Genomic DNA, 18671 nt, shown 5'->3' on the forward strand with positions numbered 1-18671 from the left:
CTTTCTGTCTCTCTTACTCTTACTCCACCTTCTCTCCTTCCCCATTCACTCTTTTTCCTCCCCGTCTCTGATTACCCCCCTTTGTTTAAATTCTCTCATCTGTCCCCTCTCCATTCCATTCTTCTCACACTCTCTCTTTCTCATCCCTCAGATTCTGTATTTCTGTGCCCCTCTTATACCTGTTTGTCTAATTGCGCTACTCTTTCTCTTCCCCCTTTCTCTCTCTCTCGTTCTCCACTCACATTCTCTCTTCACCGTTCCTCTCTCTCATCCCCTCTCTTGTTCTCTCCCTCCCTCTCAGCCATCTTCCTTCCCTCACTCTCTCACTTCCTCTCCCATCTGCCACTTCTCACATTCTCTCGTGTCTCACACTCTCAGTCCTTCACTCCACCCATCTCAGTCCCTCCCTCCCTCCCTCTTCCACACTTTCTGTCTCTCCCTCTCTTGGCAGACCCACAGGGAGGGGTGACGATGCACTTTACCTGTCGCGGGTGTCCCGGCACGCAGGGTGTTGTGTAGATGGCTGACAGGGGCTGCAAGATCTCTGTCCCACCCATATCCGCATTCACCTCCTTCAGCTTAGACAGTGCTTCTTGCATGGAGGTCTGATTGTACTCAACACTCTTCCTGTACAGGTTGAGGGGGAGGTAATCCGATGACAACATGACAACTACGTCCAAGGCAGACATAGGGAGGGAGCAGAGGAGATGGGGTTCGCGCGGAGAAGTGGGGCTGACAGAACAAATCGGGGAGCAGGAGAGAGAGGGGCCGCGTATCCTATTCCTCTGTCTAATGTCCTTAAGGGAGGAGGAAGTTGATTTTATAGAGTATGGAGGAAGAAGGGAGACAGAAGGAGTGAAATTCCAGAGGTCAGGACACAGGCCGACAGGATAGTGACAAAATTCATATCACTGAGGGGTTGATGTAGGGGAGGGGACAGAGCGGGTGGAGGGGGCAGACAGCATGGGGGAGGGGAGCGCGGTGGGACGGGGTTCGTGGGGTAAAGGGAGAGGTGGAGGAGGGAGATGTAGGGGACAGCGAGGGAAAGGGGGAAGGGGGGATAGGACAGAGAGGATGGTGGGGGGGACAAGGGTGGAAGGGTAGTGTGGGTGGTGTCGGTGGAGTACAGGGCAGCGTGATTCGAGAGCGCAGAGCAGGTGAGGTGGTTCAGGCTGCTGGGATGGATCGTTGAAACAGCTGTGAAAAGACTGGGACAAGATCTACCCAGGAATTCTAGCCCTCAGGTTCCTGGACATCAGATCAGAATTCCCACTTACGGGAAGAACGAGGTGAAGTGGCTCCCAAATCCGTAAATGTTGAAGAAGCATCCCATGGGAAGGCTCTTGAGGAGCAGGAGCAGTGTGTCCTGTGGAGGGGAACAGAACTTGTGAGACCTGAAGACTCTCCTGGGTATTCCCACAACTCCACATCCCGGCTGGAAAATCAAAACAGACCCGCGTTACTGATTCCCATCGGCCCACGATACTGATTCCGGCTCCCTCAGCATCCCGGGCCGGATTTACCTTGGCACACTGGATCCGGGGCCTGGCGTTTCCGTGGGACATCAGCATTCCCATACTGCCTGACTGATCCATGAGGAAAATGAACTCGCCTGCCGGCACGCCCTGGGAATCTTCAGGAAATCGGGGGAAGAGATTCACCATGACAGTCGGATCGGCCATCAGGGTCCCTGTGTCAGGGAAAGAGAAGCCTGTCAGGGGGTGGGAACACTTCGCAAATGACCCATTCCATGCTGGACATCCAGGAGCTCAGGACACCCCCGTCACCCCCGTTTCCGGGTTGAGCCATCCGGCCCACCTCCCATCCCCACCCTGCATCTCACACCCCATCCCAATCCGTCCTCACCCCATCAGAGCACCATCCCATCCCCACTCTGCATCTCACGCTCCATCCCAATCCCTCCTCACCCCATCACAGCACCATCCCATCCCCACCCTGCATCTCACACTCCATCCCAATCCCACCTAATCCCATCAGAGCACCAACCCATCCCCAGCCTGCATCTCACACCCCATCCCAATCCCTCCTCACCCCATCACAGCACCATCCCATCCCCACCCTGCATCTCACACCCCATCCCAATCCCTTCTCACCCATTCAGAGCACCATCCCATCACCCACCCTGCATCTCACACCCCATCCCAATCCCTCCTAATCCTATCAGAGGACCATCCTATCACCCACCTTACATCTCACACCCCATCCCAATCCCTCCTCACCAATTCAGAGCACCAGCCCATCCCCACCCTGCATCTCACACACATTCCCAATCCCTCCTAATCCCATCTGAACACTATCCCATCCCCACCCTGCATCTCACACCCCATCCCAATCACTCCTCACACCATCAGAGCACCATCCCATCCCCAGCCTGCATCTCACACCCCATCCCAATCCCTTCTCACCCATTCAGAGCACCATCCCATCCCCACACTACATCTCACGCCCCATCCCAATCCCTCCTAATCCCATCAGAGCACCATCCCATCACCACCCAGCATCTCACACCCCATCCCCATCCCACCTAATCCCATCAGAGTACCATCCCATCCCCAGCCTGCATCTCACACCCCATCCCAATCCCTCCTCACCCCATCACAGCACCATCCCATCCCCACCCTGCATCTCACACCCCATCCCAATCCCTTCTCACCCATTCAGAGCACCATCCCATCACCCACCTTACATCTCACACCCCATCCCAATCCCTCCTCACCATTTCAGAGCACCAGCCCATCCCCACCCTGCATCTCACACCCCATCCCAATTCCTCCTCACCCCATCAGAGCACCATCCCATCCCCACATTGCATCTCACACCCCATCCCAATCCCTCCTCACCCCTTCAGAGCACCACCCCATCCCCACCTTGCATCTCACGCCCCATCCCAATCCCTCCTCGCCCCATCAGAGCACCATCCCATCCCCACCCTGCATCTCACACACCTTCCCAATCCCTCCTAATCCCATCTGAGCACTATCCCATCCCCACCCTGCATCTCACACCCCATCCCAATCACTCCTCACACCATCAGAGCACCATCCCATCCCCAGCCTGCATCTCACACCCCATCCCAATCCCTTCTCACCCATTCAGAGCACCATCCCATCCCCACACTGCATCTCACGCCCTATCCCAATCCCTCCTAATCCCATCAGAGCACCATCCCATCACCACCCAGCATCTCACACCCCATCCCCATCCCACCTAATCCCATCAGAGCACCATCCCATCCCCACCCTGCATCTCACACCCCATCCCAATCCCTTCTCACCCATTCAGAGCACCATCCCATCACCGAATTTACATCTCACACCCCATCCCAATCCCTCCTCACCAATTCAGAGCACCAGCCCATCCCCACCCTGCATCTCACACCCCATCCCAATCCCTCCTCACCCCATCAGAGCACCATCCCATCCCCACATTGCATCTCACACCCCATCCCAATCCCTCCTCACCCCTTCAGAGCACCACCCCATCCCCACATTGCATCTCACACCCCATCCCAATCCGTCCTCACCCCATCAGAGCACCATCCCATCCCCAACCTGCATATCACACCCCATCCCAATCCCTCCTCGCCCCATCAGAGCACCATCCCATCCCCACCCTGCATATCACACCCCATCCCAATCCCTCCTCGCCCCATCAGAGCACCATCCCATCCCCACCCTGCATCTCACACACCTTCCCAATCCCTCCTAATCCCATCTGAGCACTATCCCATCCCCACCCTGCATCTCACACCCCATCCCAATCACTCCTCACACCATCAGAGCACCATCCCATCCCCACACTGCATCTCACACCCCATCCCAATCCCTCCTAATCCCATCAGAGCACCATCCCATCACCACCCAGCATCTCACACACCATCCCAATCCCTCCTCACCCCATCAGAGCACCATCCCATCCGCACCCAGCATCTCACACCCCATCCCCATCCCACCTAATCCCATCAGAGCACCATCCCATCCCCAGCCTGCATCTCACACCCCATCCCAATCCCTCCTCACCCATTCAGAGCACCATCCCATCACCCACCTTACATCTCACACCCCATCCCAATCCCTCCTAATCCCATCAGAGCACCATCCCATCACCACCCAGCATCTCACACACCATCCCAATGCCTCCTCACCCCATCAGAGCACCATCCCATCCGCACCCTGCATCTCACAGCCCATCCCAATCCCTCCTAATCCCATCAGAGCACCATCCCATCACCACCCAGCATCTCACACACCATCCCAATGCCTCCTCACCCCATCAGAGCACCATCCCATCCGCACCCTGCATCTCACAGCCCATCCCAATCCCTCCTAATCCCATCAGAGCACCATCCCATCACCACCCTGCATCTCACACACCATCCCAATCCCTCCTCACCCCATCAGAGCACCATCCCATCCGCACCCAGCATCTCACACCGCATCCCAATCCCTCCTAATCCCATCAGAGCACCATCCCATCACTACCCTGCATCTCACACCCCATCCCAATCCCTCCTCACCCCATCAGAGCACCATCCCATCCGCACCCTGCATCTCACACCCCATCCCAATCCCTCCTCACTCCAGAGCACCATCCCATCACCACCTGACCAAACTCACAAAACATCACCCTCCACCTCAACCTATCCCACTGCCCCTACTCCCCCATTTGACCAACTTCCCAAACCCCCTCCCCTATACTAAAGTCCATCCCACAACACTCCTGCCCTCCTCTCACTTCCCTCCCGGCCTTCCAACCCCATCCCACACGTTCCCACTCCCCTCCCACCCCCATACAACCCTCATCCAACATCCCCTCCCCACAAGAATGGGACACATTCACCCTCTCAGACGAGCCCCCACCTGGAGCAGCAGAACCCAGTCCTGCCTCGAGGATGGCGCTGGGTTCATCGATCTTCTCGGAGAACATCAAGAGCTCGAGGTCTCTGTCGAAGCCCTGACCCTTCACCAGGGAGAGCTGGAAATGAGGGTCACAGCACACAGTCACAACGCAGGACACAAGAGGAGGAAAGAGGGACACCAGATATTCCCCCTGAGGGAGAGGGACTGAGAGACACCGGTCAGTGTACAGATATCCCCCTGAGGGAGGGGGACTGAGGGAGACCGGTCAGTGTACAGATATCCCCCCGAGGGAGAGGGTCTGAGGGACACCGGTCAGTGTACAGATATCCCCCTGAGGGAGAGGGACTGAGGGACACCGGTCAGTGTACAGATATTCCCCCTGAGGGAGAAGGACTGAGAGACTCCGGTCAGTGTACAGATATCCCCCTGGGGGAGAGGGACTGAGGGACACCGGTCAGTGTACAGATATTCCCCCTGAGGGAGAGGGACTGAGGGACACTGGTCAGTATACAGATATCCCCTTGAGGGAGAGGGACTGAGGGACACCGGTCAGTGTACAGATATCCCCCCGAGGGAGAGGGACTGAGGGACACCGGTCAGTGTACAGATATCCCCCCGGGGAGAGGGACTGAGCGACACCGGTCAGTGTACAGATATCCCCCCGGGGAGAGGGACTGAGGGACACCGGTCAGTGTACAGATATTCCCCCTGAGGGAGAGGGACTGAGAGACTCCGGTCAGTGTAGAGATATCCCCCTGGGGGAGAGGGACTGAGGGACACCGGTCAGTGTAGAGATATCCCCCTGGGGGAGAGGGTCTGAGGGACACCGGTCAGTGTACAGATATTCCCCCTGAGGGAGAGGGACTGAGGGACACCGGTCAATGTACAGATATCCCCCTGAGGGAGAGGGACTGAGGGACACCGGTCAGTGTAGAGATATCCCCCTGGGGGAGAGGGACTGAGGGACACGGGTCAGTGTACAGATATCCCCCTGAGGGAGAGGGACTGAGGGACACCGGTCAGTGCAGAGATATCCCCCTGGGGGAGAGGGGCTGAGGGACACGGGTCAGTGTACAGATATCCCCCCCCCCGGAGAGGGACTGAGGGACACTTGCCCTCCACAAGACCACCATCCCACTGATGAATATTGGTGTGAAACAGCCTTCCTTACCTTGGCTGACGTCTTTTCAGGATTGAGGAATTCCACGGGTGTCATTTGGCAATTGGATCGGATCCGGGAGATCCCGTGTGGGCTGTGGAAATGAGCCTCCAGCTCCAAAGTGTAGAGTGGCTTGTCCACAGGGGCACTGGCCTGAGGTATATGGGGACCCTGGGTGCCTGGGGGAATTAGAGGTGGTTTGGTTAGATTCATGTGCACGGCATGGGGGATTCTGACTCTGTCCCTGGGAGTGTGTGACAGGACGGTGTGGAGGGAGCCTCACCCTGTGTCTGACCCTGTCCCTGGGAGCGTGTGACGGGACGGTGTGGAGGGAGCCTCACCCTGTGTCTGACCCTGTCCCTGGGGGTGTGTGATGAGACAGTGTGGAGGGAGCCTCGCCCTGTGTCTGACCCTGTCCCTGGGAGTATGTGATAGGACGGTGTGGAGGGAGCCTCACCCTGTGTCTGACCCTGTCCCTGGGAGCGTGTGACGGGACGGTGTGGAGGGAGCCTCACCCTGTGTCTGACCCTGTCCCTGGGGGTGTGTGATGAGACAGTGTGGAGGGAGCCTCACCCTGTGTCTGACCCTGTCCCTGGGAGTGTGTGTGATAGGACGGTGTGGAGGGAGCCTCACCCTGTGTCTGACCTTGTCCCTGGGAGTGTGTGATGGGACGGTGTGGAGGGAGCCTCACCCTGTGTCTGACCCTGTCTCTGGGACTGTGTGTCAGGATGGTGTGGAGGGAGATTCACCCTGCGTATGACCCTGTCCTGCTGCAGGGCAGCATGGGTGGGTGACCCTCTCTCTGGGACCAGGAACTTACCTGCGGGGCAGTACCGGGGGTTTAGGACAGCGGGCAGGGTGAAGCGGACGGCACCATCAGCCTCGAGGGGCAGTTCCTGGGCCAGGCTGAAGGAGACGGTGGCCGCACAGCCTGGGGGCAGGTTGCCCACCCTGCAGGTGAAGATGTCACTGCTACTGCTGTCCTCCTCGAGCAGGAAGGCCTCCTGGCCAGAGGAGATGGCATCATCGTAGTCGTCCTGAGCCTGGAGGAGACGGGCGCGGGCGGTTTGGGGCAGAGAGCAGAGGAGAAGGTTGGTTACCAGATCTGCCTCCTTCCTCCCACCCCAGCGTGGAGTCTGGTCCCAGATCCGAAGATCCCTGTGTCCGGTAACATTTATCTGAGATCCCAGGATCTCATCTGAAGTCCCGAATCACTACTACAAGATCGAAGGTCCCAGCTCTGGCTCAAAGACTTTAACATGGGACAGATTCCCCAGCTCGTCACCACCCCACATCGAAATACACACTCCACTTCCGAACCCCACCCCTCTTAGCCACACTGAAAGATCAGCTCCCACCGCACAATCCAGAGATCACCGCTCTGGAATCGCAATCCCCACCCCGGGGAAGTCTGACTCCTACACACCTCAAACCCAAAATCTCCCCTCTCTTGTCCTGGGATGCGGGAGGGGATTCCCACTCCAGGACCTTTCCTGGATGCAGGACCCTGGATCTTCCATTCGGGGTGCCCACGGATATCTGGAAACCTCCACCACCAAATCTGGATCCACAGGATCAACTTCAGTGTACAGGGATACAACACCAACCTCCCCATGACCCTCAACCTCTGACCTCCCATGTGATCTCCGCCCACAGCTCTCAGTACCCTTGCCCACCCACGCACCCAACTCCCACCTGTTCCCGCTCCTTTATCTCGGCCACGATGGTCTTCCCGTCCACTGTGGCTTGGAAGTTGTAGACGGCAGAATCGCTGTCCACGGGGAATGTGAACAGGGCCTCCAGCGGAGAAGCCTCCTCATTCCTGTACTCCAGGTCTGCAGACACATCGGCCACAAACCCCTTCACCTCCACTCGCACCGAGATCTTCGTCAGAGGAACTGGGTCGCGGGGAGGGGGAATAACAAGGTGAGGTCTAGGGTGTAGAAACTGCCATTGGCAATCCCAATGGACACACCCCTTCCCATTCACTCCCACTATACACAATCCTATTGGATCCCATCCCTTCCCATTCACTCCCACTATACACAATCCTATTGGACCCCATCCCTTCCCGTTCACTCCCACTATACACAATCCTATTGGACCCCATCCCTTCCCATTCACTCCCACTATACACAATCCTAATGGATCACCTCTTCCCATTCACTCCCACTATACACAATCCCAATGGACCCCATCCCTTCCCATTCACTCCCACTATACACAATCCCAATGGACCCCATCCCTTCCCATTCACTCCCACTATACACAATCCTATTGGACCCCATCCCTTCCCATTCACTCCCACTATACACAATCCTAATGGATCACCTCTTCCCATTCACTCCCACTATACACAATCCCAATGGATCATCCCTTCCCATTCACTCCCAGTATACACAATCCCAATGTATCACCCCTTCCCGTTCACTCCCAGTATACACTATCCCAATGGACCCCATCCCTTCCCATTCACTCCCACCATACACAATCCCAATGGATCATCCCTTCCCATTCACTCCCACCATACACAATCCCAATGGATCACCCCTTCCCATTCACTCCCACCATACACAATCCCAATGGACCCCATCCCTTCCCGTTCACTCCCACCATACACAATCCCAATGGACCCCATCCCTTCCCATTCACTCCCACCATACACTATCCCTGTTGTTGGCACATGGCCAAGTGGTTAAGGCGTTGGTCTAGTGATCTGAAGGTCGCTAGTTCGAGCCTTGGCCGAGGCAGCGTGTTGTGTCCTTGAGCAAGGCACGTAACCACACATTGTTCTGCAACGACACCGGTGCCAAGCTGTATGGGTCCTAGTGCCCTTCCCTTGGACAACATCGGTGGCGTGGAGAGGGGAGACTTGCAGCATGGGCAACTGCTGGTCTTCCATACAACCTTGCCCAGGCCTGCACCCTGGAAACCTTCCAAGACGCAAATCCATGGTCTCATGAGACTAACGGATGCCTATATACAATCCCAATGGATCATCCCTTCCCATTCACTCCCAACAGACCCACCCCTTCCCATTCACTCCCACTAAACACAATCCCAATGTACCGTACCCCTTCCCATTCACTCCCCCTAAACACAATCCCAATGGACCCCATCCCTTCCCATTTACTCTCACCATACACAATCCCAATAGACCCCAACCATTCCCATTCACTCCACTGTACACAATCCCAATAGACCCCAACCATTCCCATTCACTCCACTGTACACAATCCAAATGGACCTCTCCCATTCCCATTCCTGATTCCAGTCAGGGAATGGGATTGTGTGAACCAACATGGACTCAATGGCCAAATGCCCTCCTAGTCAAAGGGAACTGTGTTAAACATGGCTGGCTGCTCACCTGGGGTGTCCTTGGCTGTTACGAGTCCGCAGTGTCTTACCATTGTGTGGCTGAAATGCAAAGAAAGGTATGAGTGTTGTGTGTGGCCCATGATTTCACTGACCCCCCCCCCACATCAATCCCAACCCACCGGCCACAGCCCCCCCCAGCAGACAATGCCATTTCGATCTGAGCCTGCCCCAGCACGAATCTCAAGCCATGCACCACCCCTGCTGATGCGTGGAGAATGTGAGGAATCTCCATTTATGGGGAGCATCAGGGCAAGAGGGACCACAATATATGTAGGTGGAAATCTTTTCTGTATCTACTACTATGGGTGGAAATCTTTTCTACATATACTATTGTTATTTATAGCTTATACAAGTCAAATATCCCACAAAAGTCATTCCTGGTTTCCTTGTACAGACCCGGGTCACCAGACTTGAATGTCACAGATCCAGCCCTCAGCAGATGGACCTTCTGGTTCATCCACAACTTTTGATTTGGGTATGTACAGTAAGTTTGTGTAGGCACACGGACATCCACACAAGTTTTCATGAATCAGAATCAGGTTTATTATCACCGGCATATGTCGTGAAATTTGTAACTTAGCAGCAGCAGTTCAATAATATAGAAAAAATAAATAAATCAATTATACTAAGTATATATGTATATTAAATTATTAAATAGACTTAAAATAGTGCAAAACAGAAATTATATATATACACATATATGAAGTAGTGTTCAGGAGGTCAATGTCCATTTAGGAATCGGATGGCAGAGGGGAGGAAGCTGTTCCTGAATCGCTGAGTTTGTGCCTTCAGACTCCTGTACCTCCTACCTGATGGTAACAGTGAGAAGAGGGCATGTCCTGGGTGATGGGGGTCCTTAATAATAGATGCTGCCATTCTGAGACACTGCTCCTTGCAGGTATCTTTGATATGGAGGCTTGAACCCCAGATGGAGCTGACTAATTTTACAACTTCCTGCAGCTTCTCTCGGTTCTGTACAGTAGCCAGCCATCCCCCCCCCCCCCCCCCATACCAGACAGTGATGCAGCCTGTCAGAATGCTCTCCATCGGACACCTATAGAAGTTTTCGGGTGTTTCAGGCGACAAACCAAATCTCTTCAAACTCCTAATGGAATATATCCACTGATTTGCCTTCTTTATAGCTGCGTCAGTATGTTGGGACCAGGTTAGATCCTCAGAGAGCTTGACACCAGGAATTTGAAACTGCTCACTCTCTCCACTTCTGACCCCCCCTCTGAGGATTGGTTCGTGTTCCCTCATCTTACCTTTCCTGAAATCCACAATCAGCTCTTTCATCTTACTGACATTGAATGCCAGGTTGTTGCTGCGACACCACTCCACTAGTTGGCATATCTCACTCCTCTACGCCCTCCTGTCCCCACCTGAGATTCTACCAACAATGTGGTATCATCAGCAAACGTAGAGGTGGCACTTGAGCTATGCCCAGCCACACAGTCATGGGTACAGAGGGAGTAGGGCAGTGGGCTAAGCACACACTCCTGAGGGGCACCAGTGTTGATTGTCAGCGAGAAGGAGATATTGTAGTCTTCCAGTTTGGAAGTCAAGGATCCAATTGCAGAGGAAGGCACAGAGGCCCAGGTTCTGTAGCTTATCGATCAGGACTGTGGGAATGATAGTGTAAAACGCAGATCTATAGTCAAGGTGTTTGCATTGTCAGGTGATCATTGAGATTGTGTCTGCCGTAGACCTTCTATGGCGATCGGCAAATTGCAGTGGGTCCAGGTCCTTGCTGAGGTAGTAGGTCATTCTAGCCATGACCAACCTCTCAAAGCATTTCATCACCGTAGGTGTGAAAATGTGAAATTCATGCCATCAGGTTGGAGGCTTCCCAGATGGTGTCAAACTGGACTCAGCCCAGAGATTCTTTCCACCTGGCTGAAGATAAAAAGCCGGGTACGTACCACCAGGTTCAAACACAGCTTCAACCCCACTAGCGCGATAAGATAGACTTTTGACTCTTGGCCTCACGTGCTACCTCATTATGATCTTGCACCTTAGTGTTGATGCGCACTGCACTTTCTCTGCAACTGTTCTGCATAGGAGCAGATTTGGGCCATTCTGCCCATCGAGTCTAGTCTACCCCATCATTTGAACATGAGAGGTTTGTTTTGACTCTCATACCCACTCTCCCCATGACCTTTCATGACCTTAACTAATCAAGGGCCTATCACTCTCTGCCTTTCATAAACCCGGTGACAGCCTCCACTGCCCTTTGTGGCAACACATTCCACAGATTCAGCACTGCACACCTCTCCACAGCAGTACAGGCTCGCAGGCAGATACCAGTGGGGTACACGGAGGAAGTCCAATTCAGGTAGGATGCAGAGAGGTGATCACATTCCGGGGGGAGGTTCATTCCCGGGGATTTGTACTGGAGGCGGCGTTTGAGGTGGTAAATGTTAAGAGAAATTTCGTCCGGGAAGGACTAGGAGGGTTATGGGCCAAACACAGGCGACAGGGAGTAGCAGGGAGGATTCGACTCTCAGCATGGAGCAGTTGGGCCGAGCGGCCTGTCTTCGTGGCTCCACCACAGGAGTACTGGACAGAGGGACCCAGGATCTGAGTCCTCAGCTCCCTGAAAGTGGTGACGTCCAGCTTATTATTGTCACATGCACCAAGACTCTGTGAAAAGTTTGTCCTGAAAACTTTCGGTACAGATCAGATGATTACACTGTTTACTGAGGGAGATACACGTAGAACAACTGTACAACTGTGGTTAAGAAGGCGTACGGTGCATTGGCCTTCATCAATCATGGAATTGAATTTAGGAGCCGAGAGGTAATGTTGCAGTTACATAGGACCCTGTCAGACCCCACTTGGAGTACTGTGCTCAGTTCTGATCGCCTTACTACAGGAAGGATGTGGAAGCCATGGAAAGGGTGCAGAGGAGATTTACAAGGATGTTGCCTGGATTGGGGAGCATGCCATGAGAATAGGTTGAGTGAACTCAGCCTTTTCTCCTTGGAGCGACGGAGGATGAGAGGTGACCTGATAGAGGTGTATAAGATGATGAGAGGCATTGATCATGTGGATAGTCAGAGGCTTTTTCCCAGAGCTGAAATGGTTGCCACGAGATGGCATAGTTTTAAGGTGCTGGGGAGTAGGTACAGAGGAGATGTCAGGGGTAAGTTTTTTACTCAGAGAGTGGTGAGTGCCTGTAATGGGCTGCCGGCAATGGTAGTGGAGGCAGATACGATAGGGTCTTTTTAGAGACTTTTGGACAGGGACATGGAGCTTAGAAAAATAGAGGGCTATAGGTAAGCCGAGTAATTTCTAAGGTAGGGACATGTTCTGCACAACTTTGGGGGCCAAAGGGCCTGTATTGTGCTGTAGATTTTCTACGTTTCTTTCCTCTCTCTCCCCCCTTTCCCTGTCTCCCCCTCACTCCATCCCCCTTCTTCACTCTGCCTCTCTCTCCCGTCTGTCCTTCTCTCTCCATCCCAATCCCTCTCTTCCTCCCGTTCGTCCTCCCTCCCCTTTCTCCATCTCCCTCCCCCTGCTACCTCTCCCCATCCCACTTTCCCCCTCTCCCCTCCCCCTCCTCCCCTCCCACTGTTTCCCTCTCCCCGTAACCTTGGGAATCTCCCCTGACTCTGGCAATGACGCTGTTCCGGGAATCTGAGACTGATCTGGCAAGTCCCAGACAGCGAGAGAGATCGGTGTGTTAACAGATGCTTACTTCTGCTTTGCTGTGCGATTCCTGTTCTCGGCTCTGCAGTTTGTCCGCACAGTTCACGGTGGAAATGTCCGCCCCTTCTCGCTGGGTGGACTCGCACTCCCGCTGTCACGGCAGGGAGCGTCTCTCAGTTCCGGGACAGAAAAATCCGCGACACTTCCTGCTTCCAGCGGGGGGTGTGTCCGGGCCAGGTGCGTAGGAGGCTGCTGTCGGGGGCGTCAGAGCAGCGAAGTCGGCCCTTCGGCCCAACCGGCGCATGACCGCCCACATTTAGAATCCAGTTTATTATCACAAACTTAGATAATGTGAAATTTAAAAACGCAAACAACAGGAATTCTGCAGATGCTGGAAATTCAAGCAACACACATCAAAGTAGCCTCCAACCTGATGGCATGAACATTGACTTCTCTAACTTCCGTTAATGCCCCTCCTCCCCTTATTACTGCATCCCTTATTTACTTATTTCATTTCATTTATTTATTTTTCTTCTTCTCTCTGTCCCTCTCATAATAACTCCTTGCCCGCTCTCCATCCTCTGGGCTCCCCTCCCCCTTTCTTTCTCCCTAGGCCTCCCGTCCCAAGATCCTCCCTCTTCTCCAGTCTTGTATCCCCTTTGCCAATCACCTGTCCAGCTCTTGGCTCCATCCCTCCCCCTCCTGTCTTCTCCTATCATTTTGGACCTCCCCCTCCCCCTCCCACTTTCTAATCTCTTACTAGCTCTTTTTTCCGTTAGTGCTGACGAAGGGTCTCGGCCCGAAACATCAACTGTACCTCTTCCTATAGATGCTGTCTGGCCTGCTGCGTTCACCAGCATTTTGTGTGTGCTGCTTGAAATTCCAGCATCTGCAGATTTCCCCGTGTTTACAACCAATTCACTCAGGTTTGCCAATTGAGCAGACAGCAGGGACTCTCGGCAGCTTTGGAGCTTTGAGCAGCGGCAGACTGGAGAGATGAGAAGCCTGAGAAAGGTATTTCACTCAGGTTTGCTGAAAGGCAGGGGCACACAGGAACCAGAGTGCCAGAACAGTTAGTGCAGACAGATGTTGGCAAGTCCAAAGACAAAGTCAGGAACCAAATGGTGGATTATAGTGCGACTAGTGTCCTGAGATGTGGATATTTCATGCCAGAAGTATCGTAGGGAAAGGCAGCTGAGCTCAGGGTATCGACCCACACGTGGAATTGTGATATTGTAGCCATTGGTGAGACTTGGTTACAGGAGGGGCAGGACTGGCAGCTCAGTATTCCGGAATTCCATTGTTTCAGAGGTGACAGAGTGGGAGGGGTTAAAGGGGGAGTGGGTGGCGTTACTAGTCTGGGAAAATGTCACAGCAGTGCTCTGTCAGGATAGACGGGAGAACTTGTCTAATGAGTTTATACGGGTGGAACTGAGAAATAAGAAAAGTATCACCGTGTTAATGGGGCTATACTATAGACCACCCAACAGTCCGAGGGATCTTAGAGGAACAAATTTGCAGAGAGATCGCAGACTGTAGCTGGAAACATAAGGTTATTGTAGTCAGTGATTTTAACTCCCTGAATACTGACTGGGACTCCCACACTGTAAAAGGACTAGATGGGATAGTGTTCAGGAAAGTTTCCTTCACAGTATGTAGAAGTCCCAATGAGAGAGTGTGTGATACTTTTATTAGGGAATGAGACAGGGCAGGTGACAGAAGTTTGTGTAGGGGAACACTTTGCGTCCAGTGACCACAATGCCATTCGTTTCAAAGTGAAAATGCAAAAAGATAGGTCTGCTTCAATGGTTGAAATTCTAAATTGGCAAAGGGCCAATTTTAATGTTACCAGAATTGATCTGGGAAGTGTGCATTAAGATGGGCTGTTTTCTGGCAAAGGAGTACTGGGCAAGTGGGAGGCCCTCAAGAAGTGAAATTTTGAGAGGACAAAGTTTGTATGTTAGATATTGAGGCCCTGGTTAAGAAAAAAGGAGGTGTATAGCAGGTATAGGCAGGTAGGAACAAATGAGGGGCTTATGGAGTTTAAGAAATGCAAGAAGGAAACCAGGAAGATCTGAATGATGATCCATGCGTGGAGACAAAAGAGATGGGGGAGATCTTAACTAATTTTTTTGTATCTGTATTTACTCAGGAGACAGGCACAGACTCTACAGAAGTGAGGAGAAGTGCCATCAACTTTATAGACCCTGTACAGATTACAGAGGAGAAAGTGTTTGCTGTTCTGAGGCAAATCAGGGTGGATAAATCCTCAGGGCCTGTTAAGATGTTCACCCAGACCCTAAGAGCTGCACTAAGGATTAACCAGAAAATTACAATCCAGTGAGTCTGACACCAGTTGTGGAAAAGTCATTGGAAGGTATTCTAAGGGTCTGGATTTAGACAGTAGGTACCTGGGTAGACATGGATTGATTAAGAATCATTGGTGTGGCGTTGTGCATGGTAGCTGATGTCTAACCAACCTTATAGAGCTTTCTGAGCAAGTTACCAGGAAAGCGGATGAAGGCAAAGCAGTGGATGTTGTGTACATGGACTTTAGCAAGGCATTTGACAAGGTACCGTATGTGAGGTTGGTCAAGAGGGTTTAGTCGCTCGGCATTCAGCATAGGTTGTAAATTGGATTAGACATTGGCTTTATGGGAGAAGCCAGAGAGTGGTAGTAGAGGTTTGCCCCTCTGACTGGAGGCCTGTGACCAGTGGTGCGCTGCAGGGACCAGTGCTGGGCCCATTGTTGTTTGTCATCTCTATCAGTGTTCTGGATGATAATGTAGTTAACTGGATCAGTAAATTTGTGGATGACACCAAGATTGGGGGTGTAGTGGACAGCGAGGAAGGCTATCATAGCTTGCAGAGAGATAATAGACAATAGACAATAGGTGCAGGAGTAGGCCATTTGGCCCTTCGAGCCACCACCGCCATTCACTGTGATCATGGCTGATCGTCCACAATCAGTAATCTGCATCAGCTGGAAAAATGGACTGAAAAATGGCAGATGGGATTTAATGCAGAAAACTGCAGGGTGTTGCACTTCGATAGGACCAACTAGGGTAGGCCTTACACAGTGAACCAGAAGGGCACTCGGGACTGTGGTAGAACAAAGAGATCTGGGAATACAGGTCCATGACTTGTTGGAAGTGGTGTCTGGTAGAATGGGTTGTAAAGGAAGCTTTTGGCACATTGGCTTTCATAAATCAAAGTACTGTGTACTGGAGTTGGGATGTTATGTGGAAGTCGTGTAAGTCATTGGTAAGGCCTAATTTGGAGCATTGTGTACAGTTTTGGTCACCTACCTACAGAAAAGATGTAAACAAGGTTGAAAGAGTACACAGAAAATTTACGAGGATGTTGCCGGGTCTGGATGACCTGAGTTATAGGGAAAGATTGAATAGGTTTGGACTTTATTCCTTGGAAAGTAGAAGATTGAGGGGAGATTTGATAGAGGTATACTATATTATGAAGGGTATAGATAGGGTAAATGCAAGCAGGCTTTTATCACTGAGGTTGGGTGAGACTACAACCAGAGGGTCATGGGTTGAGGGTGAAAGGTGAAAAGTTTAGGGTGAACCTGAGTGGAAACTCCTTCACTCAGAGGGTGGTGAGAATGTGGATCGAGCTGCCAGCACAAGTGGTGCACGCGAGCTCGATTTTAACACTGAAGCGAAGTTTGGAGAGGTACATGGATGGTAGAGGTATGGAGGACTATGGGAGTCAGCAGCTTAAGTGGTTTCAGCATGGACTAGATGGGCCAAAGGGCCTGTTTCTGTGCTGTACTTTCCTGGACTCTAACCCTGAGATTCATTTTCTTACAGTCATACTCAATAAATTGAATAACCATAATGGAATCAATAAAGCACCACACCGACAGGGCGAACAACCAGCGTCTGAAGAAGAGTCTCGGCCTGAAGCACCAGCTGCCTCCTCTTTTCCAACGGAGCTGCCTGGCCTGCTGGGTTCCTCCAGCATTCTGTGTGTGTTGCTTTGGATTTCCATCATCTGCAGATGTTCTCCAGTCTGAGGTGACCAGTGTCCGAAAGGAAAAGAAAATGACAGTAATGACGTTCAACATGAGGAGAGGTGTGATAGAGCTGGGAGAACAGAAAGCAGAGTAGCAAGATGCAGCACAGCCGATGGATGAATATTAAACACGCAAGTATCTGGGCTATCATCAAGTGAAGGAAATGGATCATTAGGTGATAACAGGAAAACTTTCGACAGAAGTTACTTCAAGGCTTAACAAAATCTTCCAAACAAAGGCAACAAACACTTTCATTATAGCCCATATTAACCTATTCTTTTGGCATCGTACTTTAATCCGAAACCGATTGGGAAATATTATGAAGAAAAATAACTGAAATGACAAGTTTTAGAACACACTATGCCCACTCGAACACACTTAGATTAATGCTACCTAGGACAGAAGGAGGAAGAGGAATAACAGACGTCAAAAATTTACACAACAGTCTCCAAGGGTATATTTTCATCAACAAAATCAGGATTCAGCTCTAGTTGCCAGAATATGTAATTCTGACAAGAAGCTACATTTAAGACCACAAGGCAATAAGACGTAGGAGCAGAATTAGGCCATTCAGTCCATCGAATCTGCTCCACCATTCAATCGTGGCTGATCCGTTTGTTACCCCTCCTCAGCCCCACTCCTTGGCCTTCTCCCTGTAACCTCCGACGCTGTGGCCAATCGAGGACCTATCAATATCTGCCTTAAATACACCCAATGACCTGGCCGCCACACTACCCCTCTGGCCAAAGAAATTTCTCCACATCTCCGTTTTAAATGGATGCCAACCCCCGCAGAATGTCACCCGTCACTGGCAGACAACCAGAAAAGGATCCTTTTATTCCCACTCACTGCCTCCTACCAAACAGCCAATGCTCTAACTACGCTAGTAACATTCCTGTAATACCACGCGGTCTTAACAATTACTCTTAATGAGTTACAATTGTGGGGGCTACGTTCAGGATTGATTCCGTTGGATGCTGTGTGATTATCTTGAACAATGAACCAATGGGGCAGGCTCCGCCTATTCTCTGGAATAACTCCCACCCCTAAAGGGGAGGAGGAAAATGAGACTTGGGCGGAGAGGCCCTCTCAGTTGCCGGATGAGTGGCAGTGCTCTGATGACGTAGAGCAACAGAGATTGGTAGAAAGTTTGAATGGGCGGGCTGCCGAAGTTGTGAGAGCTGTCAGGTGAAAGTGTCCCATAGCCATAGCTGTCGATTATCTGCAAGCACTGGGCAATGCTTTTGGCCCGACTGGAAGCCCAATGGAGCTCATGGTGGGGTTTCAGAACACGCGTCAAGAGAAGGGGGAGAAGCTTTCCACTTTTATTTTTTGGCTACAGAGGCAGCCTCTTTTGGTCCTGTGCCTTGGAGCCTCCAAACCAGACGATGCCCTCCACGGTAAAAGTCTTTGGTGACGTACCAAGTCTCCTCAAACTCTCAATGAAGCAGCCTTCGTGTTCCCATCATAAGCTGGGCCCAGCACGGATCTAACGAGATGCTGATCCGCGGAAACACGAAGTTGGCCACCACGAGGAGGCTTGCCGTGTGTTCTGCTGACTTCCCCTTCC

At 52.2% G+C, this 18671-nt stretch overlaps 1 protein-coding gene across 1 annotated transcript in view; it reads right to left on the reverse strand.

The window, feature by feature from the left end:
* The window catches only part of LOC140203989 (von Willebrand factor A domain-containing protein 5A-like), a 30553-nt gene extending 17219 nt beyond the window's left edge, over positions 1-13334 (reverse strand). The window contains exons 1-9 of the mRNA XM_072270207.1: positions 13118-13334; positions 9407-9456; positions 7735-7937; positions 6860-7082; positions 6052-6218; positions 4881-4995; positions 1524-1690; positions 1278-1366; positions 483-627 (exon numbers count right to left, since the gene is read on the reverse strand). Of these exons, the coding sequence (XP_072126308.1) occupies positions 483-627; positions 1278-1366; positions 1524-1690; positions 4881-4995; positions 6052-6218; positions 6860-7082; positions 7735-7937; positions 9407-9449 (1152 nt within the window). The 5' untranslated portion in view covers positions 9450-9456; positions 13118-13334. The remainder of the gene's footprint in view (positions 1-482; positions 628-1277; positions 1367-1523; positions 1691-4880; positions 4996-6051; positions 6219-6859; positions 7083-7734; positions 7938-9406; positions 9457-13117) is intronic.
* Positions 13335-18671: the final 5337 nt, after the last annotated feature.

This window comes from Mobula birostris, chromosome 10, assembly GCF_030028105.1.
Source record: "Mobula birostris isolate sMobBir1 chromosome 10, sMobBir1.hap1, whole genome shotgun sequence".
Lineage (NCBI taxonomy): Eukaryota > Metazoa > Chordata > Chondrichthyes > Myliobatiformes > Myliobatidae > Mobula > Mobula birostris.